The sequence below is a fragment of the Chenopodium quinoa genome, unplaced genomic scaffold, assembly GCF_001683475.1.
Source record: "Chenopodium quinoa cultivar QQ74 unplaced genomic scaffold, ASM168347v1, whole genome shotgun sequence".
NCBI classification, from domain to species: Eukaryota; Viridiplantae; Streptophyta; class Magnoliopsida; order Caryophyllales; family Amaranthaceae; genus Chenopodium; species Chenopodium quinoa.
In genome coordinates, this window is record NW_018742577.1 from 2,361,998 (window position 1) to 2,389,850 (window position 27,853).

At 34.8% G+C, this 27,853-nt stretch overlaps 3 protein-coding genes across 3 annotated transcripts; all 3 read right to left on the reverse strand.

The window, feature by feature from the left end:
- Positions 1–804: 804 nt before the first annotated feature.
- On the reverse strand, positions 805–3,950 carry LOC110720947 (autophagy-related protein 8C). The gene is made up of 6 exons (XM_021900047.1): positions 3,793–3,950; positions 3,591–3,663; positions 2,563–2,618; positions 2,373–2,425; positions 1,266–1,384; positions 805–1,182 (listed from the first exon to the last, which is right to left on the reverse strand). The coding sequence occupies exons 2-6, from the start codon at positions 3,625–3,627 to the stop codon at positions 1,088–1,090; spliced, it is 360 nt and encodes a 119-aa protein (XP_021755739.1). The 5' UTR covers positions 3,628–3,663; positions 3,793–3,950; the 3' UTR covers positions 805–1,087.
- A 2,591-nt stretch (positions 3,951–6,541) lies between these two features.
- LOC110720757 (CASP-like protein 2D1) lies at positions 6,542–8,396 on the reverse strand. The gene is made up of 3 exons (XM_021899800.1): positions 7,988–8,396; positions 7,770–7,881; positions 6,542–6,832 (listed from the first exon to the last, which is right to left on the reverse strand). The coding sequence occupies exons 1-3, from the start codon at positions 8,173–8,175 to the stop codon at positions 6,569–6,571; spliced, it is 564 nt and encodes a 187-aa protein (XP_021755492.1). The 5' UTR covers positions 8,176–8,396; the 3' UTR covers positions 6,542–6,568.
- Positions 8,397–11,547: 3,151 nt separating this feature from the next.
- Positions 11,548–18,056, reverse strand: LOC110720948 (probable beta-1,3-galactosyltransferase 2). The gene is made up of 11 exons (XM_021900048.1): positions 17,533–18,056; positions 16,194–16,290; positions 15,929–15,993; positions 15,635–15,828; positions 15,474–15,537; positions 14,150–14,222; positions 13,907–14,027; positions 13,528–13,615; positions 13,316–13,441; positions 13,102–13,211; positions 11,548–12,074 (listed from the first exon to the last, which is right to left on the reverse strand). The coding sequence occupies exons 1-11, from the start codon at positions 17,676–17,678 to the stop codon at positions 11,926–11,928; spliced, it is 1,233 nt and encodes a 410-aa protein (XP_021755740.1). The 5' UTR covers positions 17,679–18,056; the 3' UTR covers positions 11,548–11,925.
- Between the last annotated feature and the right edge of the window lie 9,797 nt (positions 18,057–27,853).

Below are 27,853 nucleotides of genomic sequence, written 5' to 3' on the forward strand. Positions count from 1 at the left end.
TTAATTGAATATATATTGCTAAATTAAACATGTCTCGTAAACAATGTAAAGTCAAAGGTTACACCTAATTTAAGATGGATGGAGAGAGTACATACATAAATCAATGCAATTACTTCAAAAGGGAAACATTAGGAAACCAAAATCATAATCCAACCAAATTAGACAAGTAGTACAAAGTAGATCCTAAGAGAACCTTACACTCTCAGGTACATAATCTCACTAACTCCAAACAGTTCAAACTACTGTACAAAAAAAAAAAAAAAAAAAAAAAAAAAGAAAAAACCAAATTAGGTAAATACTTATGTGCTCAAGAAAACAAAAAATTAGGATTCGTTTGGTATCGTTGTGTTTTTCTGTTTTTTGGTTTTCAAAATTATATAATATAGGTCATATAATAAATAAAATATTAGTCAAACTTATTAAAACCATGATAATGTGCTCAAGAAAACAAAAAATTAGGATTCGTTTGGTATCGTTGTGTTTTTCTGTTTTATGGTTTTCAAAATTATATAATATAGGTCATATAATAAATAAAATATTAGTCAAACTTATTAAAACCATGATAATTTTTAAAACTAACAAAGTAAAAACACTTTACTTTTTACTTAACCAAAAGGCCAATGGATTACAAGTTAACAACTGTCCTTAATGCCTATGGATAGATATAGCATGCCTATGACGATAAGAAACAATATACTAATAACCAGAGGTCATAGAGCAGAGTTTAAGTGGTAACAAAAAGATGGGTTCAATGTAACTCATCCCGGTCACTACATAAGCCAAAATAAACCTCAAGCTCGAAGATTATTCATAATGCGGCACCAAACCACCTTAATCGAGAATTCGTGAGTCATACATGAAGAAAATAAGAGCAGTTGCATAGAAATGACAACTAACAGTATGAGATGCATCAAATAAACATTACGGAATTAAGGTCCAATTATCCAACTTCAGAGGAAGTTGTCCAAGGAACAGTGGCATTCGGCCATTAATTTTTGATTGATAATTAGCATAAACTATATATACAAACTTGAGAATGTCTTATCATAGAAACGTATTTACATAAACAACCAGCAGCAGTGCAAACTTAAAGAGCTCCAAATGTGTTCTCTCCACTGTATGTCATGTAGAGAAAACCATCCTCATCTTTGTGCTCCTCGTAAATAGCTGACATCATAGCGGCTGCAAGATAGAAGTAAAATTAATATCCAAACTGCAAGTGAAGCGGTATGGGTCAGAAATTTGGTAAGAAAATAAGTCCATACCAGTGGGCGGTAGAATGTTCTTTACGAAAATAAATATGGCCTTCTCAGCACTGAGCTTTATCCTCTTGCGCACAACATAAACAAACTGCCCCACAGTTAGATCAGCTGGTACAAGATACCTGCAAGTAGCAAATGATGCAAGTATAAACATCAGAATCAAAAAGAGTCTACAATCACCGCAACAGAAGCATACATCACAGATTCACAAAGTATATTTTAGTAGGAACAAGGTATCTGCAAGTATGATGTAAACATGACAACAGAAGCAGACAGCTTCTTCAACATACACACATCACATACTTGACTTCTCCATTGAAACAAAATCTCTGAAATTGTAACATCTGTATCAAGTGTATATTATGGTATAAAACTAAACCAGGGAGAAAAAATTTAATTTTGTACCATTTATAAAGCGTATAAAGCTTTTTAAAATAGAACCCCAAGTAACTAGATTAAAGGTTTATGATGAACATAAAAGCATGCACATTCTAGTCTATTTTAAGGGAGAATAAGTAGTAGATAATGCTTTAGTAACTCTACCTTGACCTCGACAACTTAGGACATGTAAGCAAGAAGATGAAAACTCTCAAGAACTAAGGAATTGCAACTAAACTGATACTCTGATAGTAAGAAAAGGCTAGACCAGGAAACATAGTACTCTTTAAATAAAAGTAAATTTAAACTGCTTTCCGTCCCAGATTTTCAATGGAACCTCCAGAAAGTATACTCCCTAGCTTAAAAGGAGAAAAAGGACAGGCCCACCAGCATCAAGTGCTGCCCATCAACACTTAAAACACCTATTGAGCAGCCAAGAGGAACAGCCCTATAAATATTTCTTGAATAGCCACAGATAAGAGACCCCCTGATCTAATTATAGAATAGAATGACACCACTAATAAAGTCAATTTAAGCTCAAAATCATACGAAGAAAAAGACAAAAGAACAGTTGATATGGGTCACTGCTAAACTATTTTGACAAGCAGATTAAGATTTAGACATAGCATAGATTTCAACTGCAATAAATCCACATGAAGCATGAAATGTATTCACGTCATCTAGAAAGTACTCCAATAAGCGTATACATGCATACAGAGAGAGATAACTAACTTCTTCTTGTCAATGTCAGGAATGTCACTTTTTTCAGCCTTCTCTACAATAACCTACACAAATCAAGGCAATCAATACAAATGATCAGCAACTATGAAACATAAAGCATGAATTAGGATATTTCTTGAATCATGATTTAAGGGAATCATTCCTATCTAAGTGTGTCTTTTAATTAAAGAAATTATCATACAGGAATTCTGTCAGGATATTTCTCCCTGATACGAGCAGCTTCAGCTTGTCTTCGTTCTGTCACAAAGAAATTTTAGAAATTAAGAAATTGATATCTCCAACTACTATGTTGCACAAAGCTAACACAAAAACAATGTATACAGCTGAATTTTCTAGTATAGGTCACAAGATATACCAAATATTTTAACAGCAATCAAGAGCTTGGGGTTAAATGAAGCCATCCCAATTTGAGTTCAAGTCAAACTCCAGACAATTAAACATTGAACATTTACTTTAAAGGACCAGAAATTCAACACCACAAGCTATTAGCTCTTAACAGTTGCTATTCACCAGAATACTACATGTTTTACACATCAAGCCTTGCTTCAACATCGAGTTCATCCATCACACACACCCATTAAAAAAACATGTATACTTTCGACAATTTCAATCAAGTATACATAGAGTCCCCATTGATCAATACACCATCCCAAACACAACCCTAACCCTTACATACATAAATTTTAAAACAAAAACGACAGCATATTTTGTCCAAATTGAATATTATAAACATTGAAGACAATCAAAGAACAAAAGGAAAACCAAGCACGGTGTGTACAATTTTCTCAGCCTCCCACATTCTAAAGGATAATACAATTGAAAGCTTAATTACCATTTTTTTTTTTTTTACAAAAAAAAAGAATTACTCCGAAATCAATACCAATCTACCAGCGCCGTATCACATCATCATAATCGTAAAATATTATTCATTTCATCAATAATTATACATATCATTCATCAATAATTTAGAGGGGGAAAATTCCATATTTTCAACAATCATTCAGCAAAAAATAGAAGACTTAGCTACTATACCTATCATGGAAAATTTCAACGCTTTCTCAATCATCACAGATATCAGATCGTTCAAGAAAAAATCAAAAACAAATTTCGAACAAATTTCCAAAAAAAAAAAACACAATCAAAATTGATCAAATTATCAATTACGCAACTAATCAATGAAAGAATGGTGAAAGATATCGAGTAATTTACCAAGAGGATGTTGAAGTTTGAAAGAACTCTTCGACATGATGATCAGATTCTTAAAATCAATCCGCTACAAATTCTGCCAAAAATCAAAAACGAAATCGATAAATTAGGGTTTCAAAATTATGCGTATAATTAAAACATTTATCCCAAGAAAAGAAACAAAATCCGATTAAAGAAGGCGGAAAAGTAAAATCGAAGAACATACCAGAGATGATCAAGAAGATCGGGCACAAATTAGAGAGAGAAATTGAAGAGAGAGAAGAGTTGCTTGTGGTTCTAGGAGAGAGAATGAATGTGGAGTCCTACTAATCCAGAAGTTTGCGTATGTAATCAGTAAAATTTATAGGCAACTCAATATTTTAACCAAGTCCTAATAGAACTGGTAGACTGTTATTGGGTTAACAATAGTCATTGGGCAATTTATTTTAGCCCGATCAAATGATATAGGGCCTAATCCTATACAATGGGTCAACGGTTGTATCACTTGTAGTCTTGTAGACCTGATAAAATTGACGCATACGAGATTACTTAAATTCAAATACCCGATTTAAAGTCTTAACATCAATTAACACGGTTTTACCCATCTTGAAGTATTTAATTAACATAAGCATCTTGATCTTAAAACTAAAAGTGACCCGAAATCAATCCAAACAAGTTTTACTGAAATGACCTGATCTAAAACCGATTCAAACAACCTGATTATTACCTGGACATTACTATATTCTCACACTCCCTGGGTTAGAAATTTATTTTTTTAAAAGGTATTTTTTTTTTTTATTAATGAACATTTCTTGTACTACTATACCTTTTGAAATTTACAATGAGAATTTTTTTTTTTCCTAATTAGGATTGGCTAGTGGGTAGTGGCCCATCCAGTTTGAACCACCAAATCACACAAGCTAGATCAGGCCCAACTTTTTGTGATGGATTTTGTCTATGCAGCACTCGCAAATTCGGTGTGTAGCTAAGTTAGCTGCACCACTGCACTCATATATGAACATATAGTAATTCATAAATGAACATACGTTTTTTTTTTCCTTCTTTATATCTTAACACTCTTTCTTCTTCTTTCTTACCTCTATTAATTTTCTCTCTTCTCTATTTTCTTCTTAATCTGAAATTTTCTCTCTCCTCTTCCCCCCCCCCTTTTTTATAAGTTAATTTTCTTTCTAACCTCATTTTCCTTCAATCTTTATCCTTCTTCGTCCTTTTAATTTGGATATTCTCCAATTCGTCACCATTGTAGCATTCTCCATCATCATCTTCGTCACGATCGTGAAACTTGAGGTAATTTTGAGTTTTTTTTTTTTAAAAAAAAAAATTATAAATATGTGAATGTTGTAAAATTGTTGATTTTATCAATTTTGCATTTGTGATTCCTAATCTATTATGTTATAGATCGATAATTATTTTCCCTATGATGAACCAAGATTAGATTTAAGGTGGATATTCAAATTTTTAGACTTAAAATAATTACAACCGAATTTGTGTTCTGTAAATAAAAAAATATATGAACATACAGTACTTTAAAATTGAACATTTTTTACAAAATGAACATTTAGTACACTAAAAATGAACATTAGTATATAAAAAATGAACATAATTTAACAATATTTATCTTTATTTTTTGTTAATTATTATATACAACGAATTTGAACCTATATGAATATATGAAAATCATGTTCATTTTTAATATATTAAAATGTTCATAATTTTTTTAAAACGTGTTCATTTGCTTACGTGTTTATTTTTTTATATATGTATTCATATATTTTTATGAAATGTTCATTTTATTAGGTATGGTCTAGCTATTCTATGATTGTACGATTTTACTATACTAAATGTTCATATTTTTTATTTTATTTTTTACATGTTCATTTTTTATCACTAAATATTCATTTTTTACGTGTTTATTTTTTTATTACTAAATGATCATTTTATTTTTACATGTTCAATTTTTATTTATTTTTTTTAACTAAATGTTCATTTTTAAAGTCGTGGTCCATCAATTTAATGATTATATGATAATCATGTTCACTTTTAATATACTAAATAATCATTTTTTTTAACATGTTCACTTTTTAATACTAAATGTTCATTTTTTTTACGTGTTCATTTTTTAATTATTGAATGTTCATTTTTTTTACGTGTTCATATTTTTTTACTATATGTGCATATTATAGGGCGTGGTGTAGCTATCAATGTGTAGCTAAGACTTATTGTGCTGCACTAATTTGCGGGCTGTTTTTTATTAGGCATGATCATTAAGTATGCAAAAAAGTTAGGAAAAGTCGGCCTAGCACGGCCCGTAAAAAATCAATTTAAGAAGAGTTTTTTTTTTTTTTTTTTTTTTCTGATGGCTAAGAAGAGGACTTTGAAACTATTGTAGTTCCAATTTTGCAAACCTTATAATGGTATGATTTAAGATAAATTTAGTTGAAAATAAAGCCGTAACTTCAAGCATTGATAAGTATTTTAGAATGGTTACAATTTGATGAAGTGTTTAACTTACTTATAAGAGTTATTTTCAGCTATAATAATTAGTTAATTACTCCCATTTTTCTGTTGTTTATTTAAAACGTTTAGCATTTTTTGCTGATTATGTTTTGTTCTTAAGAAACTTGTCCTTATATGGAAAACAGTGTATCAGTGTATGCGACTAAAAACCTGCACATCCTTTGAAATACCATAGTTGATCATGAAATAAATATACAATGTAACTGCAAATCATATTGTTACATAAAGCAAAACACTATGGTAGTATGGTGATATGGTCTAAGCTCAGCGATCAATGCTACAACCAGGCATCGATCAATTTGAGGCGATAAACATGTCAAGATTCATAGCAATACACAAGGATATATAAAACCAAAGTTAAAAACGAGTTTAATATCATATATAGATAACCTTTAAATCGCTAATCTAAAGGGCATCAAAAGATTACAAAATAAAAGAGTAATTAGTTGAGAGCATTAATAAAATCAAGTCCTTTCTACTTCATCTAACTGTGTATCAATAAATGGAGGATCAAACATAGAGAAAGCCCTAAAAGCAGAGATGACAGCCAAAAAAAGAAAGCAAAAGATAGCTACAAAATGAAGAATGACAGCAATTTTCAAATTGGTGCAGAACTTCCCATATGCACTGCAAGCTTCACTCCAGGAAACTTCAATGTCACCTTTGTATGCCAAGTACATTAACTCTGCTCCTGCTGTTCCTGATGTCACCATCAAGTAGGCCATCACCTGATGGTTTGTTTTGTCAAACAAAATTCAAATAAATCAATGTGAACATTTTTGCATTTTTACACTCTTTATTTATTGTGATGTGAAAATTGCCAATTTTCTATTACAAGAGAAAGATTTAGAAGCTTATGTGAATAGCGAATTTGAAACACTATGTTGATGATTGTGAGTACATACAAGTAGTATTCTTCTCTTCTAGGCTACGAGAACACATAAATGCAACTCTAATCAGTAGAAGTTCGCCTATTTTTAAACTCGTACCACACGAACAAGTTCATAGATTTCCACCTTACAATAAGGAAATTCAAGCAAATTATTAGGTGCACTTGAGAGTATGTGGCTTGTTAGACAATACTCTGTATAATGAAATTCGTCTATTTTTGGATTCATATCACGAGAACAAGCTCTTAGATTTCCACTTTTCAATAAGGAACTCCAGGTACAATATTAGGTGCACTTAAGAGTATGTGCTTATAGGCAATACACCATATAACAACAATCCAATAATGGACATAAAACTAAAAAGCTCACTTTTGTTTCACTCATATATTTTTCTCGTCGCGTAAATACACATGTACTCTCAAGTGCACCTAATAAGTACTAATACTGCTCTCTAAGCAAAATTTACTAAGTATGATTTAGCAAGCTTACAAAGTTACAACTGTTCGTGTGATTCTTAGTGGAGTACTTTATTAAACATAGTCCCACATATTAAATAGCTAAGCTACTAGTAATTTAAATTTGCAACAAGGGTTACGCATTAATTAGTCTATACATTACAATACATACAGTTTTTTAGATTTGGCAACAAGAAATAAACACTTATACATTACATAATGTCCAATGCAAGTTCAAATTTCCAGAAAAAAAAGGGGCAAATTTTTCAACGAAATTCATGAAAACCCAGAAATTTATATACTATGAATGAGAAACAAACCTGATCAGAGATAAAGAAAATCCAAGCTTTGTTAACTAAACAACTAATCCAAGTTGAAATTGCAGCAATTAGAGCATACCCTGCAGCAATGGCAGCAACAGAAACCATGTACCTTTCAGAAGAAAAAATAAATAAATTAGATTAGTTAACAATAAATTAACTAAATTGTTAAATGAAATTATTATAAATAAAGATGGATTAAGAACAAAAAAAATTACTTGAGTCCTGAGAAATTGAGGAATTTAATGCTTCCATAATCAGGATTGTCTTCATTGGTGTTAATAGTGAGGCATAAAGAAGCAATACCAAGAGGAATAACAGAAATTCTAAGGGAAAAATCTAAAAGTTTTAATCTTGGGATAGATTTGGTTGAGCCTGAACTTTGGGCATCATTTTGGTTATTCATGGCTGAAATTTTTTGAAGTTTTAATGTAGTAAAACGAGTTATAAAAGTTGTGGATTGTGGGAATTTAAGTAGGTAATAGTTTGGAGTTTAGTGGAGCAAGAAAGAGTTGCTTTATTTTGTGATTTTGTCATGTGATGGAATGATTGTCTTTTTTAGGAAGGTGGATTAGGGAGAAACTGAGAAAATTTGTAAACTTGTGTAGGCGTAGTTTATAATAATATTATCGTGGATCAGACGGTTTTTACGTACGCAGCTGAAATTGTATTAAACATAGTGAATTAGTGATTTCTAATTTTAAGATAGTGACCTTTATTATTCATATTGATAAGTATATAAAAAATTCCATTAAAAAACCCTCTTATATCCTTTATAATATCACAATGACTTTTATATCAACATATATAATAATTTTTATTTTAATATAGTGACTATTTTTTTTTATTAATAAAACAATCAAAGTGTTACTAATATAAGTGGTCCACTTCGTCAAAAAAATATATAAGTGGTCCACAATAAAATAGTGTGAATCAGTTCCATTTAAGAGTTTGTAAGAATACTTTCTTCGTTATTTTGTAGCAACACAACAATTTTATCAAAATAATTTTAACACAGAAATAAGAAAGGATTATTTGTTGTATTAGGTAAAATGCGTATAAATTATTTAGATTAATTAATCCGTTTATATTATCAACTCTCTTATGAAATTACGTGTATTATAATACTTCTTGATATATGAGAGTAAATTATGATATTTTGGGTAGCCATTACATTCAAGAATCATGATATTTTGGCTATTTATGATATGAAGAAACTTTAAAGGGTTAAATTAAAAAGAAAATGGGACAAAGACAAACCGAAAAAAATACTCGTATTATAATTGTGTTAGATAAATGTAACTTTTTGTCCCAAACTTTTTTAATATAAGATAATGTATTTTAAGGTTTGAACTCTCATGGAAAAGTTAAAGGTGCACCTAACGAATTCATGGAGTGAATTTTAGTGTGGTTGTTGGTGATGGAATTATGTTGGGTGTAGCACAAATTTTATAAACACATTATTTTGGTGGAGTATTTATACATATTTTAGATGTTTTTGGAAAAATCAAGTAAGATAGTCTTTGCTCATATTTTCTCTAGAATTGTCTACTTTATCGTTTTAGAGAATTCTTGAGATTGGAAGCTACTAGAATACATGGCTCATGAACATTCTAGAATATTATGGATACAAGAATGATGGAGGAATTTCTGGAATCTTTTGGCCAATTCTTCTAAGCTCTATCTACACCTATAAATATAGGTCATGGGCATTCATTCAAGACATATACACATAAGAAGCCATACCATACACTAGCTTTCCTATATACTACACCGCCTTGTACTATTTGCCTTGTTTACGAATCCACTATTCTTACTTTTGTACTACTCCTTTGTGATTTCATATAGTGAGAGTTCTCTTGTAATACTCATCCTTTCAAGGGTTCTTGTACTCTCCTAGGATTATTTTTGTGCTTGTGTGTCCATTTCCTTACTCTTATCTTGTCTTTACTTATCTCCTAATTATTCTTATCAATCTCTACATCTTTAATTTGCTTCCGTTGTGCACTACCAACTCTATTAGTTGCATTCTTAGAAGAGCCCAAGAGTTTAGCATGCTAAAGCTATACGATTGTAGTTTGCAAAATGTTTTGAGAAGACCAAAATAATTAAAAAGGTCTTTCTTATTTTTAGATGAAGTTTAAAGTAATCTACTTGACATTAAAGTAAATATCAAGTAGCTTTTGACCATTTTGTTACAAATATAAATACATCGGCATACATACTTGTGTATTCTCAAAAATCCACTATTTAAGCAAATGAGTCAGTAAGGTTCCATCCTAAAACTAATTGACGATAAGATGGAGGAGTAGCCGCTTGGGTTATAATTCTCCGCTTTACTTTTCAATGTTGGATAAACAATACTCACACAAGCTCTTTACCTTAGGGAATAAAGATTGTTAAAAATGATTGAAGTAAATTATTTGAGATGAAGGAATATTAAATTTGTGAAATGTTATAATGCTGAAGAAACTTGTTTCTATACTCTTAGTCTAAGCTCTAAAATATGGAATATCGGCTTATAAAACCTCAAATGTAGTGAATTAGTGATTGACGTTTGCCATTTACTATGCAGAATTGAACCTTTTATTGCCATAACTAAATAATTTTGTTCGGTTCTTTTATTAATTTTAGATTTTTAGAGAGCACTACGTAGATGATCTTGTATTATAGTTGAGAAAGGTTGATTGGTAAGGGTTGAGGTGAAGAAGTTTTTAGTGTATGGTGTCTCACATAGTCACGTGTGTGGAATGCCAGCTTGTTACCAATATGCTTCTTGTCTTCTATAGAATTACTGGTTATTTGTTTGGTCTTGTCCTAGATCATTGCATATAATATTAAGAGTGTGACACAATTGTTATACTTCGTATATAAGTAGATAGAAAACATTTTAATTGTTTAATGAGTGATAAATGTACAACTGACAATAAATCATAGCAGTAATGAAAAATAATTACTAGTAGTTATACGTTAACCGTTATCCATCAAATTATGTTCTTATTTAAAATGAACGTATTATAGATTGTTGTGTTATTCCATCACTTTTCAAGTGAGATGTTGTCTGTTTTCGAGTTTTGATTAACACATACTCTACTGAACAATCGGACCTAGCTCTTAACTTTTTATGGACAATTAGGAAATAGATCCAATTTATAAGTCTGCCAAACTCTTGAAATAATATCCAAAACTACAAAAGCCCAAACTATGTAATGCTCTACTAAGTGTAAATGATAAGCTTATTCAGCCTATCAAAAGTATGGCTTTTGGACAAGTTGTTATTGACTTCTGAAAAGTGAAAACACAGGCTTGCATAGTTGCATAGGATACCAGTAAGGCACATACAAGTATAATTGACTGAAAAAAAAAAAAAAAAAAACAAAGCAAATGATGGTCTAATTAGAGGGAAACGGAGCAATGTAAAATCCATCAAGATGAGCAAATGAATCCCATAAAACGGGTTTTTATTCGAAAAATATCTCCAATTTTGTCTAAAAGAAACTCCCAAATGTTATACTACTAAGTCAAGAATATCAAAAACAGCGCCTCAAATTTGATTGTTTTCCCGCGTATTGCCATAATGGGTTTATCTACCCTTGGTGGGAGTGTGATGAAAATTGGGGGATGCTAATAAGGACCAATCTCCATTATTGGCAAAGTTAGCAACTTTAATGAAAAGTTTAGACAGGAGTAAAGATTAGGATATAGGGCATAATGTCCTCATCTAATAATGATGAAAGGTAACCAATTACTTGAATTTACAGCTAAAAGGAAGGCTAAATTTTTGCAAAGAGAAAAAAAAATGCTTTATTAAGGATATAAGGGATACTTATTGTGTTACTATCAGCATTTAAAGAATATTGGGGGCTTGCAAGAAGCAACCCTCTCGCTTCTTTCTGTGTTCATCCAAAAGAACTCTCTCTGCTTCTCTCCTAATCTATAAAATGGAGAGCAGATCAGAATCCTACTCTATAACATCCTCTCTCGCTCTCGCTCTCCCTCCCTCCCTCTTGCTATCTGCTTCTCTCTGTAACATCTCTCGCACTCACTTTACACATCTTCAAAATCTACATACAGTGGTATTAGCTACATTGATCAATCTACTAAAAACACTTGATCAAAATCCTCCTGAGGTTGGAAGAATCTTATCGTCGTATAATCAGAAAGTGGCACTCCACAAGGCATTCTCTCCTTCTCCACACCGCCGGTGGACCTCTTTCATCCTCTCAACTGACCTGCAAACTCCGCTGCATGTCCAGTCGAATGATGCAACACAGACATTGCCTGCTTGAGCTTTCCACTCACAATCTGGTATGAAATAAAAAAAAATCAGTATTTGATAGGCAGTTTGTGCTGTTATACGTTGGAATTTACAGAAGTAGTGACAGTTTTCCCTTTTTTGGTTATTTTTCAGTACTTAAGCATGCAGCTAACAAATCAGTAACAAAGAAACAAGCTCAAAAGCGTTATAGAATTTTATACTTAAAAAGCGTAAGTACATGGCTTTCATGGTGCAATCGCTAATGGTTTCATCTTTTTATTTTTAGGGGAGGGGGGTTGGGGGCTTTAAAGGCTTGTTTGGCGATTAAAATCCTAACAATTGACCACAAAGCTCAGATAGCAAGGTCAAGTTTCCGTACTTGCAGAAGATATGCTTAAAGACTGTGGCCTAAAAGTATGTTAATCGGACACGGCTAATATCGCGAAGTGTCCGTGTCGACACGACACTTCACGGACACGGACACGGGACACGTGTCCGATCCTTCACTGTGCACTCGGACACTTTTAAGAAAGGAGAGGAAAAAAGAGAAGAAACATGAAAGAAAAACATATCTTGTTCGAAAACCACCATTAATATAGAGAAGATGGAGAGAAGAAGATTGCCATTTATTAGGAGAGTTTACCGAGGAAAGAATTATAATTAAAAAAAAAATTAGGGGTAGACATAATGAAAAATTTAAAGCTTTTGTAATATATAATTTATTTATATAAATTTAGGTGGCGTATTGACGTGTCCCCGTCCCGGTGTCCAAATATCGGACAGAGTCCCCGTGTCCTAAAATTTTGGAACTTGCCGGATCGGACACTTGGACATGTGTCCATGTCCGACACCCGTTCCCGAGTCCATGTAACATAGCCTAAACAAAATGATGCACAGACACAGAATTGAAACACGATTTACTTAGCACTTATACATTTTGTTGATGGTTATCTTCTCATTTATTCCACCATTTTCCCATTTATCTTCTTATTTTAGGTCATATATCAATCAACACTATTTATAATTCTGGGACAACTTAGAATCCTGGCCCAAAATGATGAAAGAAGAAATTACCAGGATGAGTGCCACAACATAATCTGCGATCATCAATGTGCTCTACATCCAAGCCAATAAACCAAGCACCCAATGAGACATCCTCATTGGCATACTTGTGTAGCACATGCCTGAAATTTCAAAAGCAACAGATATATAAGAGATGATTCATTATTCAAAATAGCTAAACTTTGTTATCATTAGAGAAGAATTGATTCAGAAATTCAGAACTCACTGATTGATGGCTATATAATTTGCTAAATCTTTTGAAATGGCATACAGTTGCCCTGTAGCATGACGGAAGTATCTGTTTCCATCATCTCCGAACTTCCAATGCTCTGGCTCATGGTACCTCACTCCCCTGTTCATAAATGGAAGAGCATAAGTAAATATAACGAGGATTGAACAAGTAGTAGCCTGATAGTCTAAAAGTAAAATCAAACATACTTTTGAGCGAGGACGGGGCCAGATTTCATACATCCTAAGTACACCCGAGGCTTTGAACGATGCCTAACTAAGGTTGTTCCTAAAGTTGCTGCAATTCATCACAGAAAGAAAAGCCCAGAATATTAGACCAAGAGTATCAAATGACATAGCAAGTTTTAGGTGATAGCACTCTCTGGAGAATAGGGAGAGTTAGTTAAATAAAAAAGATTTTAGTGTGAAAAGGAGCATCCAAGCATGTTTTGAGTTTGCAAACTACAATTGTTTGTAAAAGAGTACAAAAAACAAAATGGAAAATAACATATGAACTCCAAAGAAGTTCTATTTACTTTATACAGGAATACTTGAAAACTAAACCAAGATAAAGGTTTTTGATTTTTACCTATATTTACATGTACATCGTCATCAACCTTAACATAGAAGTCAGCATCCCACATAGCTACTGCAGTGGCAAAATATATTTTTGTCTTCGCTGACAATTCTAGATACCCTTCAACATGTTCCTGCTCCGATATGATATGAACTCAATCAGATCTTAATAAAGTGGAGCAATTACAAGATGGACAAATTTAATTAAGTTTAGAAAAATGTATATGTGAAAAGTGTCATGTCCCCATCAACTTACCAGCCTTAAGAAGTCTCCATGCTTTTGATCCTCTGCCTCAACAGCTTTATCTAGAATACCTCCTGCTGTAGCACTGGAAACAAGAACAAGTAACAAATCATAAGGTAGGGAGCTGAGAACTACACTGACAAATTTTTTTCAAATAAAAAAAAGTTCAAATGAGAAGAAAAAAAAGTCTAGAACAAGGCCAAAAGGTACAGGTAAGGGCTACCCAAGTTCGATTCAAAAACTAAAATAAGTTCGGATTAGGGTCAATATGTTCAATATAAGTTTAGATAAAAGGCTAACAAGTACAGATAAATTCAGTTAAAAAAGATGAGCCTGAGTTTTCTCTAAGCTTCAGCAACTTTTATGTCACCGATTAAAAGTGTTTGCAGGTATGCTTTCAACATTCAAGTAGGCATATCATGGGGAGAAACACATGTTCTTTCTCCACTGACAGAGTGACAGCTACCAATCCTACATCCAACCTTCCAGATTCTTAATTGGCAGTTGTTATGATCAAGTCCTTCGACATTTACAAGTTAAAGGGATCCCAGAAGCCTTTCTGGCTGCTCTGTTATATTCTACAGCAGTGTCTTGCCTTGATGCAAACATTAACAATAGAACTGCAGCTCCACTTTATATCTGTTGTTTTCTTCCTATTGAAGGTAAGGAGAAACTCCTGTCTTAGCACAATGCAAGGCTCAAATCAGGGAGTAAGGCCAAAGAAAGGGAGGTGGGCTAGAGTGCAAACAACAGGAATGTGAAGTTAGTTAGAGTTACTCCACTTGGACAACATGGACTATTCTTCTAGATAAAGTAATATAGATCAGCATCTATCTGAAGCCCATACTACGCCTTCAGATTGATAGAGAAAAATTACAGCAACCATATTCAATAGATGAACTCCTTAAATATCTGACAGAGGAAGGTTCGATTCTTGATGAAGGGTACATATTGCCTTATCTTATCTTCGGTTTAAGAGTTTGACCATGTACTGAGCACTGTTTCACAATCACAATAGATCAATACAAGAAAATTTAAACCATTGTGTTCCATAATCTGCTGTTCTCCATTTTATGTCAACTTCCACATATTTATTAAAGTAATTATATATGAAGATAACAGAATAGAAGTAATTGAATACGAGATTTTAAATGAGCAGATTATGCCTTATTTCCAGATATGAACGGATTGCAGTGGGCTTTCTTCTGGGAGTAAACATATTGCATTATGATTAATGCAAATGCCGTTTTCTATGGTCAGGGGCTTAAAAACATGCAAAGATTTTCATGAAATAGTGAAACATGACTGACATTTGTAAGGGTTACTAACTATTTACCTGTGACCTATGACAAATCGCATTATGATTCCCTTCTCTTCTTCCAACTTCTTTCTTTTTTCTCCTGAAAGGCAAAGTAAGAAAAACTTTATTACTCAATGAACTTCATGCTAAGCTCAAAAAAGAAAACTATAATCAAATTCATGGATGACTTAACAAACCTTGAGGCATCCATGTTGCGCGAACTGAATCTCTTCTCTTTCTACTGCTAAAAGCAGTGTTGATTCCAACTACCATTAGATATCTCTTTTTGCTAGTAGATTCAGATGAAGGAGCTCCATCCATTATAGATTCCTGTGTAGCCCTTGCGGCAGCTAACTCCATCTCTAGATTTGAAATTGTCTTATCTAGGGTTCTGCATTACATATACAGTAGAAATCCAAGCATTAACAACTTGTAATTTACCAACCAAAGTCACTATTAATAAGTAACCACAAAAAAGATAGTTAGCTTACTGTACAGCATGATGCGTCTTTGAAACTTCACCGAGTATACTTCTAGGCCCATTTTTCCCATCCTTCTGTGAAAAAAAGAGGCTTGTACAGGTCAGAACAAAGGCAGCTAGAATTCTGAAATCACCTGATAAATTACTAGTACAATTGCTTATGCAGAATTTGAGGCACAGACAAAGTTGGAAGTTAACTACATTCCAATGTTTCAAAGGATCCCTTCCAAACAAATTTAATCAAGCAGGTAAAGAATTTATATCAATAAACTGACCGTTTTCTGATCACAATCCTCCTTGATTAAATTCTGTCTTCCGTCTTCCATTGTTGCTCGTCGAAATAACCCTTTTTCTTCAGGTTCTGTTGACATCCTGTAACAGAAAAGGCACCGCTTAGCTAATTCGTATAGTATATTGAAAGCATGAAGTTAAATATTGATATGAAAAACAAGTATAGCATATTGCATAGAGGTATTGAAAGACCGAACATATGACTTAAAGGGAGGAGGAGAACTTGAACGAAATAATTAGGACAATATGCACCAAATGTTGAACAAATAGCAGTAGAAGTGTCAAACAAAAATGAGTGATCCAAGTTCTTCAGAAAGCTATCCTCAATTTTTCCAAAATGATACAATCAATGCAATTACCTCATTCGATCATGAAAACTCCATGATATACTTTCTAAGTAGGAGAAAAGGTGAGCAAACTAATGGACTAAAATACACTTAGCAACAAACATGAATACGAAGTGTAGTAATTGCTGAATTGCCTAAAGTGTAACTTAGTTATGTATTCCACTGATTGCTTGAAAAGTACAGCATAGAACATTGATCCCAAGATCACTAAAGAGAACGTCGAAAACGACTCAATCGTCCAAGCAACGAAAAATACAACCATTTTGGACAAAAGTATTGCTTTCTTCGCGATTTGGTTATTTGGACAAACTAGAAAGTATTGCTTTCTTTGCGATTTGGTTGTTAATCATATCATTGATCTTATTATCTCAAAAAGATAAAAAGGTTAGACCATGATTTCATACAATAATACCATATCACCGGAACACGAAATCACATCAAAATCATTTTTTTCCTAATTACACCAAACATACAGAAAACATTTAATAAATATATGTTACTTAATAGCAAAAAAAAGGAATCCAGTTGCCTAAATTCCACGCTAACACCTTAACAACTTACACATTGACAATCTGATAAAAATAAAATTAAAAATAAAAATTTACCTACTCCACCCTAACAACATAACACCACAAAAATTTCATATCCAAGAACACCAATTTCAGCTAATTTGAGATAATATGAACAATAAGACAATTATTAAAATAATCTATTTATAGTAAGTGAGTAAAGTGACAGTGGAAATAATAATTAGAGGTCAAACAATCAACAATTTCACCCAATTATGAGAATTTAAGCTCTAGTAATGCAATTAAGATGTAAATTACAAAAATTCTGCCATAATAAAACAATTTAATCACATATTCCCAGAAAAACCCACTTCAAAAAACTCATCAATTTGGTAAATTTCTAGGAAATTCAGTGATTAACAAAACACCCAAAACTCAATAATTGACCAATAATTATAAAAATTTACCTGCTGGTGAATAGCATCCCAGCGCAAAAACAACCAATACAAAGTAGAAGTGTTAATTTCCGAGAAATCAAACTTTTTGGAGCTGAATCAAATCCTCTGCTTTTCCAAGACATTTTCTTTTCCAATTTAATTTCTTCCAGTTTCATTTTTTTTTCTCCCACTCAAAAAAACAAACCCAGAAATCAAAATTGGCTAATTTGGAGCAATACCCATCAAAATTCGAGACTAAATACTTCAAAACCCACCAAAAAGAACCAAAATGCTTCAATCCCAAAATCCAATCTTGAATATATATACAGTATTTTTAATAAGAAGAGCAAAATTGATGAAAAGATAGAATCTTTATTGGAAAATGTCGGTGTTCTTGGGCAGAGAAGAATGGAAGAGAAGAGGAGAGAGGATAATAAATAAAGAGAAATGGGGACAAATGCTTGCTCTTGGGTCATATGCGTTGGGGCAGTCGCTTTCTACTGGAAGCTCAGGAAGAACCGTCTTTAGGAGAGACGACCCACCAAACCTTTTTAAACTGTTTTTCTTCTTCTCAATTTTTTAAATCCTTATATCAATATAAGTACAAATTTAAATTATTGAGAAAATGGAAAACAAAATTGTTTTATTTCTATAGGGACTGACGTGGATTGGGTTTACAATAAATTTATAAAAAATAAAAATAGACGGTATATTATTAATTTATTTTGAAACAAAGGAAGTATGGAGTAGTAAGCAATATGCTTTATAACATTTGTAAAGTTGTAATTGCGTTGATTAGATGTCACTTAACTTAGTTGGTTAAGTATTGGGAATCATACACATTACTAACATCATCAAATTATACTTATACTCCGTATTATGTCTTCTAAGCTTTTTATGCCACAAAAAAAAAAAAAAAAACCATATTGGATTTATCTCTAACAGTATTCACCTTCGTCATTTTAACTACATAATTTTACTAACGTAAACAAATATTATCATGTATTCTGTAAAAGATTATTGGAGTAATTTTAATATATACTTTCAAAATATCAACTTTTCATAAATATTTATTGAGAATGAAGTACAAGCAACATAGTAAAAGAGTTTAAACACTACAGTAAAGATATAATAAAAATCGAACTTTACAAGATTTTGTGACTTGATTTTTTTTTTTTTTTTTTTTTGGTGGAATGGGTTACTTTGTATTGAGGATTCTCCTAACCACATATCACATGTCATATTCTCTTTATATGTGCAATAATAAGTAAGGAGTACTACAAATTTAGTACCAGAGTCCAGAGGCTGTTGGTTGAATGAAAGATAGAAATATGGTTCAAAAGAAATCTCATTAATTATAACTGTTCCTTTACGGTATGTGTACGTTGGTAGCAACTTGCAGGTAACTCTACAACAATTAACTAATTTTTGAGTTTCAAAGTACTGAATTTTTAGATTTTGCTCCCTCAATATTGGATCTTGAAGTTTGAGCTTTTTAACTTTTTGTCACATGATTCCGATCCTATCTTTTAACAATATATTTGGTGCATGTATCTCTTACCTTGTTAGTAACAAAAACTTTTTAATTTGATGATTAATCATCGAAATAAGCAATAAGTATCTTATTAATGTTATTATAACTTATCTGATTTTTGTTTTCAAAACTATTTATATTTAAATTCAATTTTTTGTAAGATTCACACCATTACCTAGAGTTTGAATGACTTGGTTGAATAAGTTTTTAATGTGTATTGATTTGAACTTTGAAGATTATAAAAAGGTAAATATTTGAAATTTACACTGAAAAGAAACTAATAAGGATTTGTTTTCACCCTCTTGAAAGGATTTGTTGTTCTTGATTTGTCTTGGGAATCTTGATTGCATAAAGCATGAACAACGAAGGTTATGTTGACATCTGCTCTGCTCAGAAGCTCAAAAAATAGACAACCTAGGCCACATGAACGAGTTGTGTGACCTACACCCATTGAACCTATAAAATAAAGTGCATAAATTGGGCTTGAAAGGTGTATGTAATATGAGTCTTCCTCGTACCCTGCACTTAATATTTCATTTTGAAATGAGGGGTGAATGAAATTCAAATCTGTGACCTTTGTGTCTCACTAGCTCTTGATATCATGTTGAAAGACCAACTCAACCAAAAGCCTAAGCTAATGATTGAGGCCCAGAAATATGTTTTATATTCAATCACATTCTTCCTTATTAAGTGACAAAAGGATACGAAGTACTTTTTTTTTTTATAGTTTCTATTTTTATTACTATATTTTATTCACTAAAAAGATGATTTGTATTAGGATTCTTTCAAAATTCCTCCGTAAAGCAAGTAAAGGATTGTCAAATTTCATAAGAGTATAAGACTATCCTCTAAGATACACAAAGAGACGCTACATTTTTTCGCTAGACTAGAAAGGGTGATTCAAACTTGAGAAACGATCGAGTATATTATATATATATATATATATATATATATATATATATATATATATATATATATATATATATATATATATATATATATATATATATATAATAATAATAAAAAAAAATAATAAAATTGTTGAATCTAAAAAGTAGACTAAATTATTGAGGCATTGCTTCCTGAATTGAGCCAAAATGTACATAATAAAACCAAGTGGCAAATGCTGGTAATGAACCAAACAACTCATGTTCTGCTATGCCACACACACATGCTGCTCTCGTGCATGGAACGTGAATCTCTTCATTAACCTTTTTTTTTCCTTATTTTTGTGGGGTTGTTTTTACTTATGGCTTTAAAATTTGAGGGGTGCCTTTATCTGTCTAACTTGATTATCTAAACATCACACAAAAAAATAGAATTATTATTAAGTAATTCGTAACTAACTACTTTGGAGTACTATATAATTTGGTCCAAAAGCTTTTAAATAATACAAGTACGACACATATTAAGTAAGAAAGGTGAATTATAGTGACTTAGTGAGTGACTCAAATGCTCGCACTAAATATATACTCCGTACTTCATATACACATAATTAAGATTACAATCAACTGTTAGAGTATATACAAAACCTATACATGGCCTCTCATCCACCCCTTTCAATGGAATTCATGAACTGAGATTCGTTATTTTTCTCCTCTATAGAAAATTGTGTATATAGCTAAACTGACTAACTTGTGAGGGGTGTCGATTTAGTATAGTCATCCTTCTTACAAAATAAACAAAGATAAATGGATGAATAATTACATGTGAAATAATTATTATAAATGAGTGGAGTAATTTCGAAAAAGGTTTCTTGTCTAGCTACGAACAACAATGATTAGACCAAATAATAATAAATCTAGTTGAGATTAATGAACCATGCCATGAATTATGGAATTTTGTTTTTGCCACCCATTGTTGCACAATATGTAGTGGATAGACATGATTAATAGAAGGAATAAGAATTAATGATGCAATTATCAAGATTTTAATTAATTAACCTAGCCTATTAGGCTATTAATCTTATTTTCTGATCTAGGATTAGTACAACTTGGTACGATGGAGTAGGAGTAGGATCTAGTACAAGTTAGTTGCTGCAATATTTCCAGGAAATGTCATGGTATAGTTGCGACATCTTCAATCATTGACTTCCATTACTTGCGAAGGATGTCAACCCTATTGTACAGAGCCAAAAATAATGACAAAACTTAGTCAATGTCAATACATTACTCCTGACTTTTCGTCAATGATCTTAATATTCCATTAATTTGTATAATGTCAACAAGTTAATACTTAATTTATGTAAATTAATCTCTAACTTGCTTAATTTAATGATCTTAGCAAAGTTGTTATTGTAATTTGATGGTCTGTGTAACTGTGTTACATGTTTGAATTTTCCTATCACCATTTAAATCTAGTGATATTTTATGCCGTTAACTTTTCATTAGGTCAATTTTGTCAAAATATGTGTGCCAATTTTTATTTCCAAGCATATGCAACATATACAAATACAATAATAAAAAAAAAAAAGTATTGTCATTAATTTTCAAACATTTAACTCTTTACTTTCATATTTACTTATTACAACCTTTAGTTTAGAGTTGTATTTATCAATTTCCAAGATTAAAAAGTACCAAGCAATTTGTAACATTATGAACAGGTAAAGCACAAAAGTACAATACCTATAATCACATAATTAAGGGAAAAAAAATCGAGAAACCAAAGCTAAAAGAAAGAAACGTACAAAAGGTAAAGGTAGTTACTTACTTGATGGGATCAAAATTAGATTGGGTAAATCTTATACTACCGAATTTTTTGGATCTTAAATGATCACAATTATGTGATTTACACGCAATAATACGATCCTATATCTACACAATTGTACATTTGTACACAATTCTATTCCAATTAAAATGACAATGTAATGTTCAAAGCAACATGCTTCTTTTTGAATCGATTATTATTGCCCTATACCATTATGTTTGGGTTATTATTAAAAATGAGTAAGATGCCACATTGTATATGTACTTTTTGTTTTTTTTTTAGCTAATAACTCCTTTTGCTACAGTTCCTTCTGTTATATAATCATGTGCTTATTCCCTCAAAAAAAAAAAAAAAAATGTATGCTTATTGTTTCGGGTGAAAACAATGGGACCTTGCCGAAGGTCCGCTGAAATGGAGAAGACTGGATTCGGTCCAAGTTATGTTGGGCCGAAGGTTTCCTGCACAGTAAACACACGTAAACTAGCCTCGGGGGTGTTGCCGAGGAAGGCCCCTCCGATGCTAAAGTCAGTACAATGTGTAAGAAGTAGACACTATGCAAGAGAGTTTGTAGCTTGAGGCTTTTATGAATATATCAGAATATATGAATATAAATGTGTCAAATGAATCTCAATATTGATATCCCTTTGAATGAGACAATATGATAGCTTTTATACCTCATCATATATGGAGAGGTTGGGCCTTAGCCCAATTGGCTTGCTTTGTGGGCTGACCTTTGACTTTAGCACAATTGGAGAGTTGAACCTTGACCTTGGGCTTTTAATTGGATCATTTAGTGCTTAGGCCCAATTGGACTAAATTGGACCCAAACAACTTGCCCCCCAGACCCGATTTGGAAGGATGACGGGTCGGGTTTGATTTAATTCAGAAAAGGAGGGAAGTAAATGATTTAATTGATCCAAAAATTTGAATTTAAACCGTAGTTAATGAGATAACAACGGTTAATGATTGCGGAAGTTGGACGGATAATGGGCAGTTTAATCACAAGATCATGTGTTTAATGGTTACTTAGTGGGTACTTAAGAGAAATTAAAGCACAGACTCCTCGTATCCCGTACCTGGAGATATAAACAGAGGCGCGTCATTCTCCTCACTTATTCACCAACACAAACCCAGAATTTCTCGAGAGAGAAACCAAGAACCCGCATCAAAACTTCGCAAATTCCCCGAGCATTGAGCTTAGAAACTGAGACTTGCCACTACGAACTCGTAAATCGGCAACTTTCGCTTCAGATTAAGGTAAATTCCTTTGATTTCAGTTTATTTTTCTTCGAATTCGAACTCCTTCCCCTTTTCTTTCGACTTTTCTCTTCGAAATAATCAATGGCAAGAGGAGTTAGAGGTAGAGCCCGTGCTCCAAGAAGAGCAAGGCCGATTCCCGATCCTAGGAACAGGATTGGGACCTGGAATGGTCAAAGGCCGGAGTCTGACCCTGCTGAAGGGATTAGGGCGACTCCCCTTTCCTCGGCTCCTCCTCAAAGAACGGGTGAGCCGAGCGCTTCTGGACGGGATGATGAAGTTCCCGCTGTCCTTTGGGATATCCTCCCTGGGTTTTCAGAATGGGAGAATGCCGAAGTCGCTTCGGCTATGATAAAGAACCGCCCCTACTCATGGTGGGTAGAGAACGCCGATCAATATCGATTTGCCGAGCAAATTGAGTTGCATTACGGCATTTTTGAAGCTGATGGGTATTGGTGCCGAATGCCCTCGGCATCTGATAGAATCCATCGTCCACCCCCGGGGTATGTGGGGGTGTACACGAGACAGCTTCAGTACGGGCTGAGGTTCCCTTTGGACGTATTCGTCCGAGACTTGCTGATCCATTACAACATCTCTCTATGTCAGCTAACCCCCACCAGCATCCGAAGGGTGATGACATACTTATGGGTCTGCAAGTTCTTCAAGTACGTGCCGAACCTGCATTGCTTCAAAAAGCTCCATCGGCTAGTGCCAAATATTCAAAGTGGGCACGGAAGCCATGGTTCTGGGTGGTACCGGATTGAGTCCCGGCCCCAATACCTGACCATGTGGACAAACGACTCTTCAGACAAGGACTGGAGAGGTCAATGGATTTGGGTTAGGGCACCCACAGATCCGGGCCACCCTTGCGTCTTCAGCGCTCCCCGGTACCTAGCTGAGCCTGATCCCGAAATGGGAAGTCTAGGTCCCCCCGCAGATAACGGGGCGGATCCGAACCTGGATCAGCAACATATCTTCGGCAAGCTGCCGAACCGGGGGGGGGAGTGGTCGAATGCAGCATATCCCGGAGACTTGGCTCCCCGATACGCATTACGTTTTCCAAGAGAACATGCTAGCAGCTGTTGGCCTCAGCCGAAAGTTTAAGGATGGTAAGCTTCTTCGGCTGGGGCCGAGGCTTTTTAACTAACTCTCGCTTTGCTTTTTTATGCTGTGCCGATCTATCTGAGCTAACCTTTCCCCTTTCCTTTTTTCAGAACGGGACGAGACCAACGTTGGCATTAACTACGCTCGTCTTGGTGTCAACCGAGAGCGAGTTGTAACTGAACAGGCCCCGTCTATCACTGAGCCGAGGCATAGGGAAGTTCATCTAGACTCTTCCCACTTCCAAATTGAGGCTGTTGCTCTGTATCAGAGGCAGAAGCCTTGGTGGAAGAAGAGAGACCCTTGGTTTCAGCTGCTGGACGAAGAAGCTGAAGCTGCCCGTACAACCGAAGAGGTTGCACGGGTACTCGAAGCTTGCGAAGGAGGAGAAGGGTCCTCCAGAGCTGCTGAAGCCGAAGCTGCAGCTAGAGCAACTGAAGAAGACGAGGCTTTGCTGAAGACCTCGGTGAGCTTTCAGACAACTTTTTCTCTTTTTTTTTTTTTTTTTTTTTTCTCTTCTTTTTTTTTTTTTTTTCTTTTTTTTTTTTTTTTTTTTTTTTTTTTACTCACATTCTTCTTCCCCCCTGTCTGTTACAGTCTGAAGAGAGTAACAGACACAGAGAAGGCAAAGCTCCTGTTCGTCCCGAAGACCAAATACAAGAGTCTTCAGACTCAGATATGGACGAGCAGCCCCTTCTGAAAATGCGCCGAAGGATGGCCATCATCGGCCCTCATGACTTTCAGCAGAGGCCGATGACCATCGGCGTCGCAATAAGGGAACCTGAGGAAGGCAACGGATCGCCGAGGGTTCCCCAGCCAACACCCCAATCACCTCAAAAGACCCCTCCGCCACCTCCTGAGATGGAGGTGGATCAGAGAACTCCCGAACCTAAGGGAGGGGTCCAAGAAGAAATCAAGAAGAGTGCTGATGAGCACGAAAATAAGGATGCCGTGATGTCCAGCGCTGAGGGCTTCACGGCAGACATCGCAAGAGAGGTTGAGGCTTTCGTCCTCACCCCTGAAGAAGAGGAGGTCATAGTAATTGACTCCTCTGAGAAGGATGATGCTGAGACAACCAAAGCCAATCAAGCTCCATCGTCATCCTTCCCTTCTTTCCAGACTCTGCATTCTGGAGAAATGGGTTTCTCGGCCCCCCGAATTCCAATCCCAGACCATATCTGGGACCTCATATGGGGTCAAAACCGAGAAGGAGCTGCAGCCTACTTCGGCAATTTTGCTGGCATGTCCGAAGTAGACAGGGCAAGGATCTGGTCGCTGAAGGCCACTGCTGGGATGGGCGAATCCAGCAGATCAGTTCCTGACCCAGCCAGGTCTAACCAACTGCTGATGATGCAGGTAATTTTTCTTGTCTTCATTTCCTCCGAAATTCAACTCTTTATATATATATTTTTTTTTATTTATTTATTTTTGTCTTCTTGTTTTCAGTTCGTGCACAATCAGACTCTCACTGTAGAGCTGATAGATACCCTACAAGATAGGGTAGACGCTGCTGTGCACGACAAGAAGGTGGCTGAAGAGGAAGTAAAGCTTGCTAAGCTGAAGCAAGCAGCAGCTGAAGAGAAGCAGCAGGAGGTTGAGGAGTACGAGAAAAGAGCTGCTGAAGCCCTGAAAACCTTCTGTGATGCTATGGAGAAGGAAGTTTTTCCCCCACTGATGGAAGGGGAAAAATTCCTCCAGGAGCATATGGGAGTGGACGTCTCCAAATTCAAGGCTGCTGTTGAGAGCCGAATTCAAGAAGGAACTGCTGCACAAGCTGAAGTGCAGCAGCGTCTAGAGGCTCTTGAAGCCAGCCGAATGGCTGCTGAAGAGTTGCTCCTGGCCAAAGACGTCCAACTCTCAGAGGCTGCTGCTGCTGCTGAAGCCCAAAGAGCTAAATTCCAAGAGGCTGAGGATCAACTGCTGATCCAGAAAGTTGAAGTGGCCCAAGCTCAGACAAAGGCTTTCCAAATTCAGCAAGAGCTGAATGAGCTAAAAGGTTCCTCCTCTAAGGTCGCTGATGAGCTGAAGAAATCCAAGGAAGACTTGGAGGAGACCTAGAAGAAACTGGCTGATGCTGAGGCTTTACTCAAAGTCCGTGTCTATACCCAAGAGGAATATGAGATGGGTTTCAGAAACGGATTCCGAGTATGCCGAAGAGTCTGCCTTCATGCTGAGCCGAAGCTGGACTGGTCTAAATGTGCTGAGTGGGTCCAGAATCCCGAAGACCGTCACATGAAGTATGCAACTCCAGCCGAAGCTGAAATCCTTAAGGCTGAGGAAGCCGAAGAGGAAGCTGAGAGACTGGAATTGGAAGCTGAGCAGAGGGAAAGGGAGGCTCGGCAGAGTGCAAAGCCCGCTTCTTCTGCTGTTGGGGCTGAGGCCACTATGGGGCTCAACGCTGATCAGTCTGATCCTCAGGCTGAAGCATAGGAACTCGGGCAGTCGTCTTCAGAATCTTGCGGTTCATCATGTGCTTAACTTTAGACTTGCCGCTTTCTGAGTTTTTTGCCTTGTTTTTTGCTTCAGCTTGCCTTGTCGTACAGCAGTTTTATTTTTTTGCTTATGTACGTATTTCGGCAGCTGTTATTTTCCGCTTGTGGGCGGCTGCCGATATTGGATTATTGAACTTGTAGCTCAATTTTTGAGCATGAAATATTAATCTGATGCTCTTTTCTTCAGTTGCTTTATTTTTGAATGCTTTACTGTTTCTTTTCTTCAATTCTGCCGAGCATACTTGCACTGAGTGCTTCTTGCCCCCCCAGAAATTGAGATATGACTTCAGCTGAATAAGCAATTTTCTTCACTTCTTCAAAATGGGTATCCGAAACACAGGGCCAACTGAAGGCAATGCTTCTGGGATACAAGTCTTACTGAAGATTGACTTCATCTGAAAGTTGGATATCCGAAACACAGGGCCAACTGAAGGCAATGCTTTGGATATTAGCTTTCTGGGATACAAGGCTCAGTCAAGGCAATATCCCAGAATTGTCCATGGACTAACCTCTTTGGAACAAGTCTTACTGAAGTTTGACTTCAGCTGAAAGACCAGTTTTCTTAAAGAAGACGCATATCCGAAGCACAGGGCCAACTGAAGGCAATGTTTCGAATAATGGCTTTCTGGGATACAAGGCTCAGTTAAGGCAATATCCCAGAATTGTCCATGGACTAATGTCTTTGGAGAACAGGTCTTACTGAAGTTTGACTTCAGCTGAAAGACCAGTGTTCTTTAAAAAGACGAGTTTTGTCAGCAATCTGAAACCCAGTTACCCGAAGGCGAAGATTTCAGACGAGGCTGATTTAAAAATTTTCAACTGTTGCTGTTATCCTTGATTTTCTGTCTATCTTTGAAAAATGGATACCCGAAACACAGGGCCAACTTAAGGCAATGTTTCGGATAATGGCTCTCTGGGATACAAGGCTCAGTTAAGGCAATATCCCAGAATTGTCCATGGACTCATGTCTTTGGAGAACAAGTCTTACTGAAGTTGGACTTCAGCTGAAAGACCAGTGTTCTTTAAAAAGACGAGTTTTGTCAGCAATCTGAAACCCAGTTACCCGAAGGCGAAGGTTTCAGACGAGGCTGAATAAAAAACTCTTAAAGAGTAGATAGAACAAAGAAAATTTTGAAAGGATAAAAAGTTGTAAATATTTATATAAATGGCGGCTCCAAGGCCTTTCATTAGTTCGAAATGTACTTACAAAGATTGTTCTGCCCCGAAGGGTTTACACATGGTATTTTTTCAGTACATCAGC

Coding starts and splice junctions, on each gene's coding strand:
- LOC110720947 (XM_021900047.1), bottom strand. CDS start 3,627: ATGTCGAAGAGTTCTTTCAAACTTCAACATCCTCTTG. Junction 2,619..3,590: donor CAAACTTCAACATCCTCTTG/GTAAATTACTCG, acceptor TCTTTGTGACAG/AACGAAGACAAGCTGAAGCT. Junction 1,183..1,265: donor GAACATTCTACCGCCCACTG/GTATGGACTTAT, acceptor TCTATCTTGCAG/CCGCTATGATGTCAGCTATT.
- LOC110720757 (XM_021899800.1), bottom strand. CDS start 8,175: ATGAATAACCAAAATGATGCCCAAAGTTCAGGCTCAACCAAATCTATC. Junction 7,882..7,987: donor CTCAATTTCTCAGGACTCAA/GTAATTTTTTTT, acceptor TTCTTCTGAAAG/GTACATGGTTTCTGTTGCTG. Junction 6,833..7,769: donor TTTTCTTTATCTCTGATCAG/GTTTGTTTCTCA, acceptor ACAAACCATCAG/GTGATGGCCTACTTGATGGT.
- LOC110720948 (XM_021900048.1), bottom strand. CDS start 17,678: ATGAAACTGGAAGAAATTAAATTGGAAAAGAAAATGTCTTGGAAAAGC. Junction 16,291..17,532: donor GGGATGCTATTCACCAGCAG/GTAAATTTTTAT, acceptor TTTCTGTTACAG/GATGTCAACAGAACCTGAAG. Junction 13,616..13,906: donor CGATGTACATGTAAATATAG/GTAAAAATCAAA, acceptor GATGAATTGCAG/CAACTTTAGGAACAACCTTA.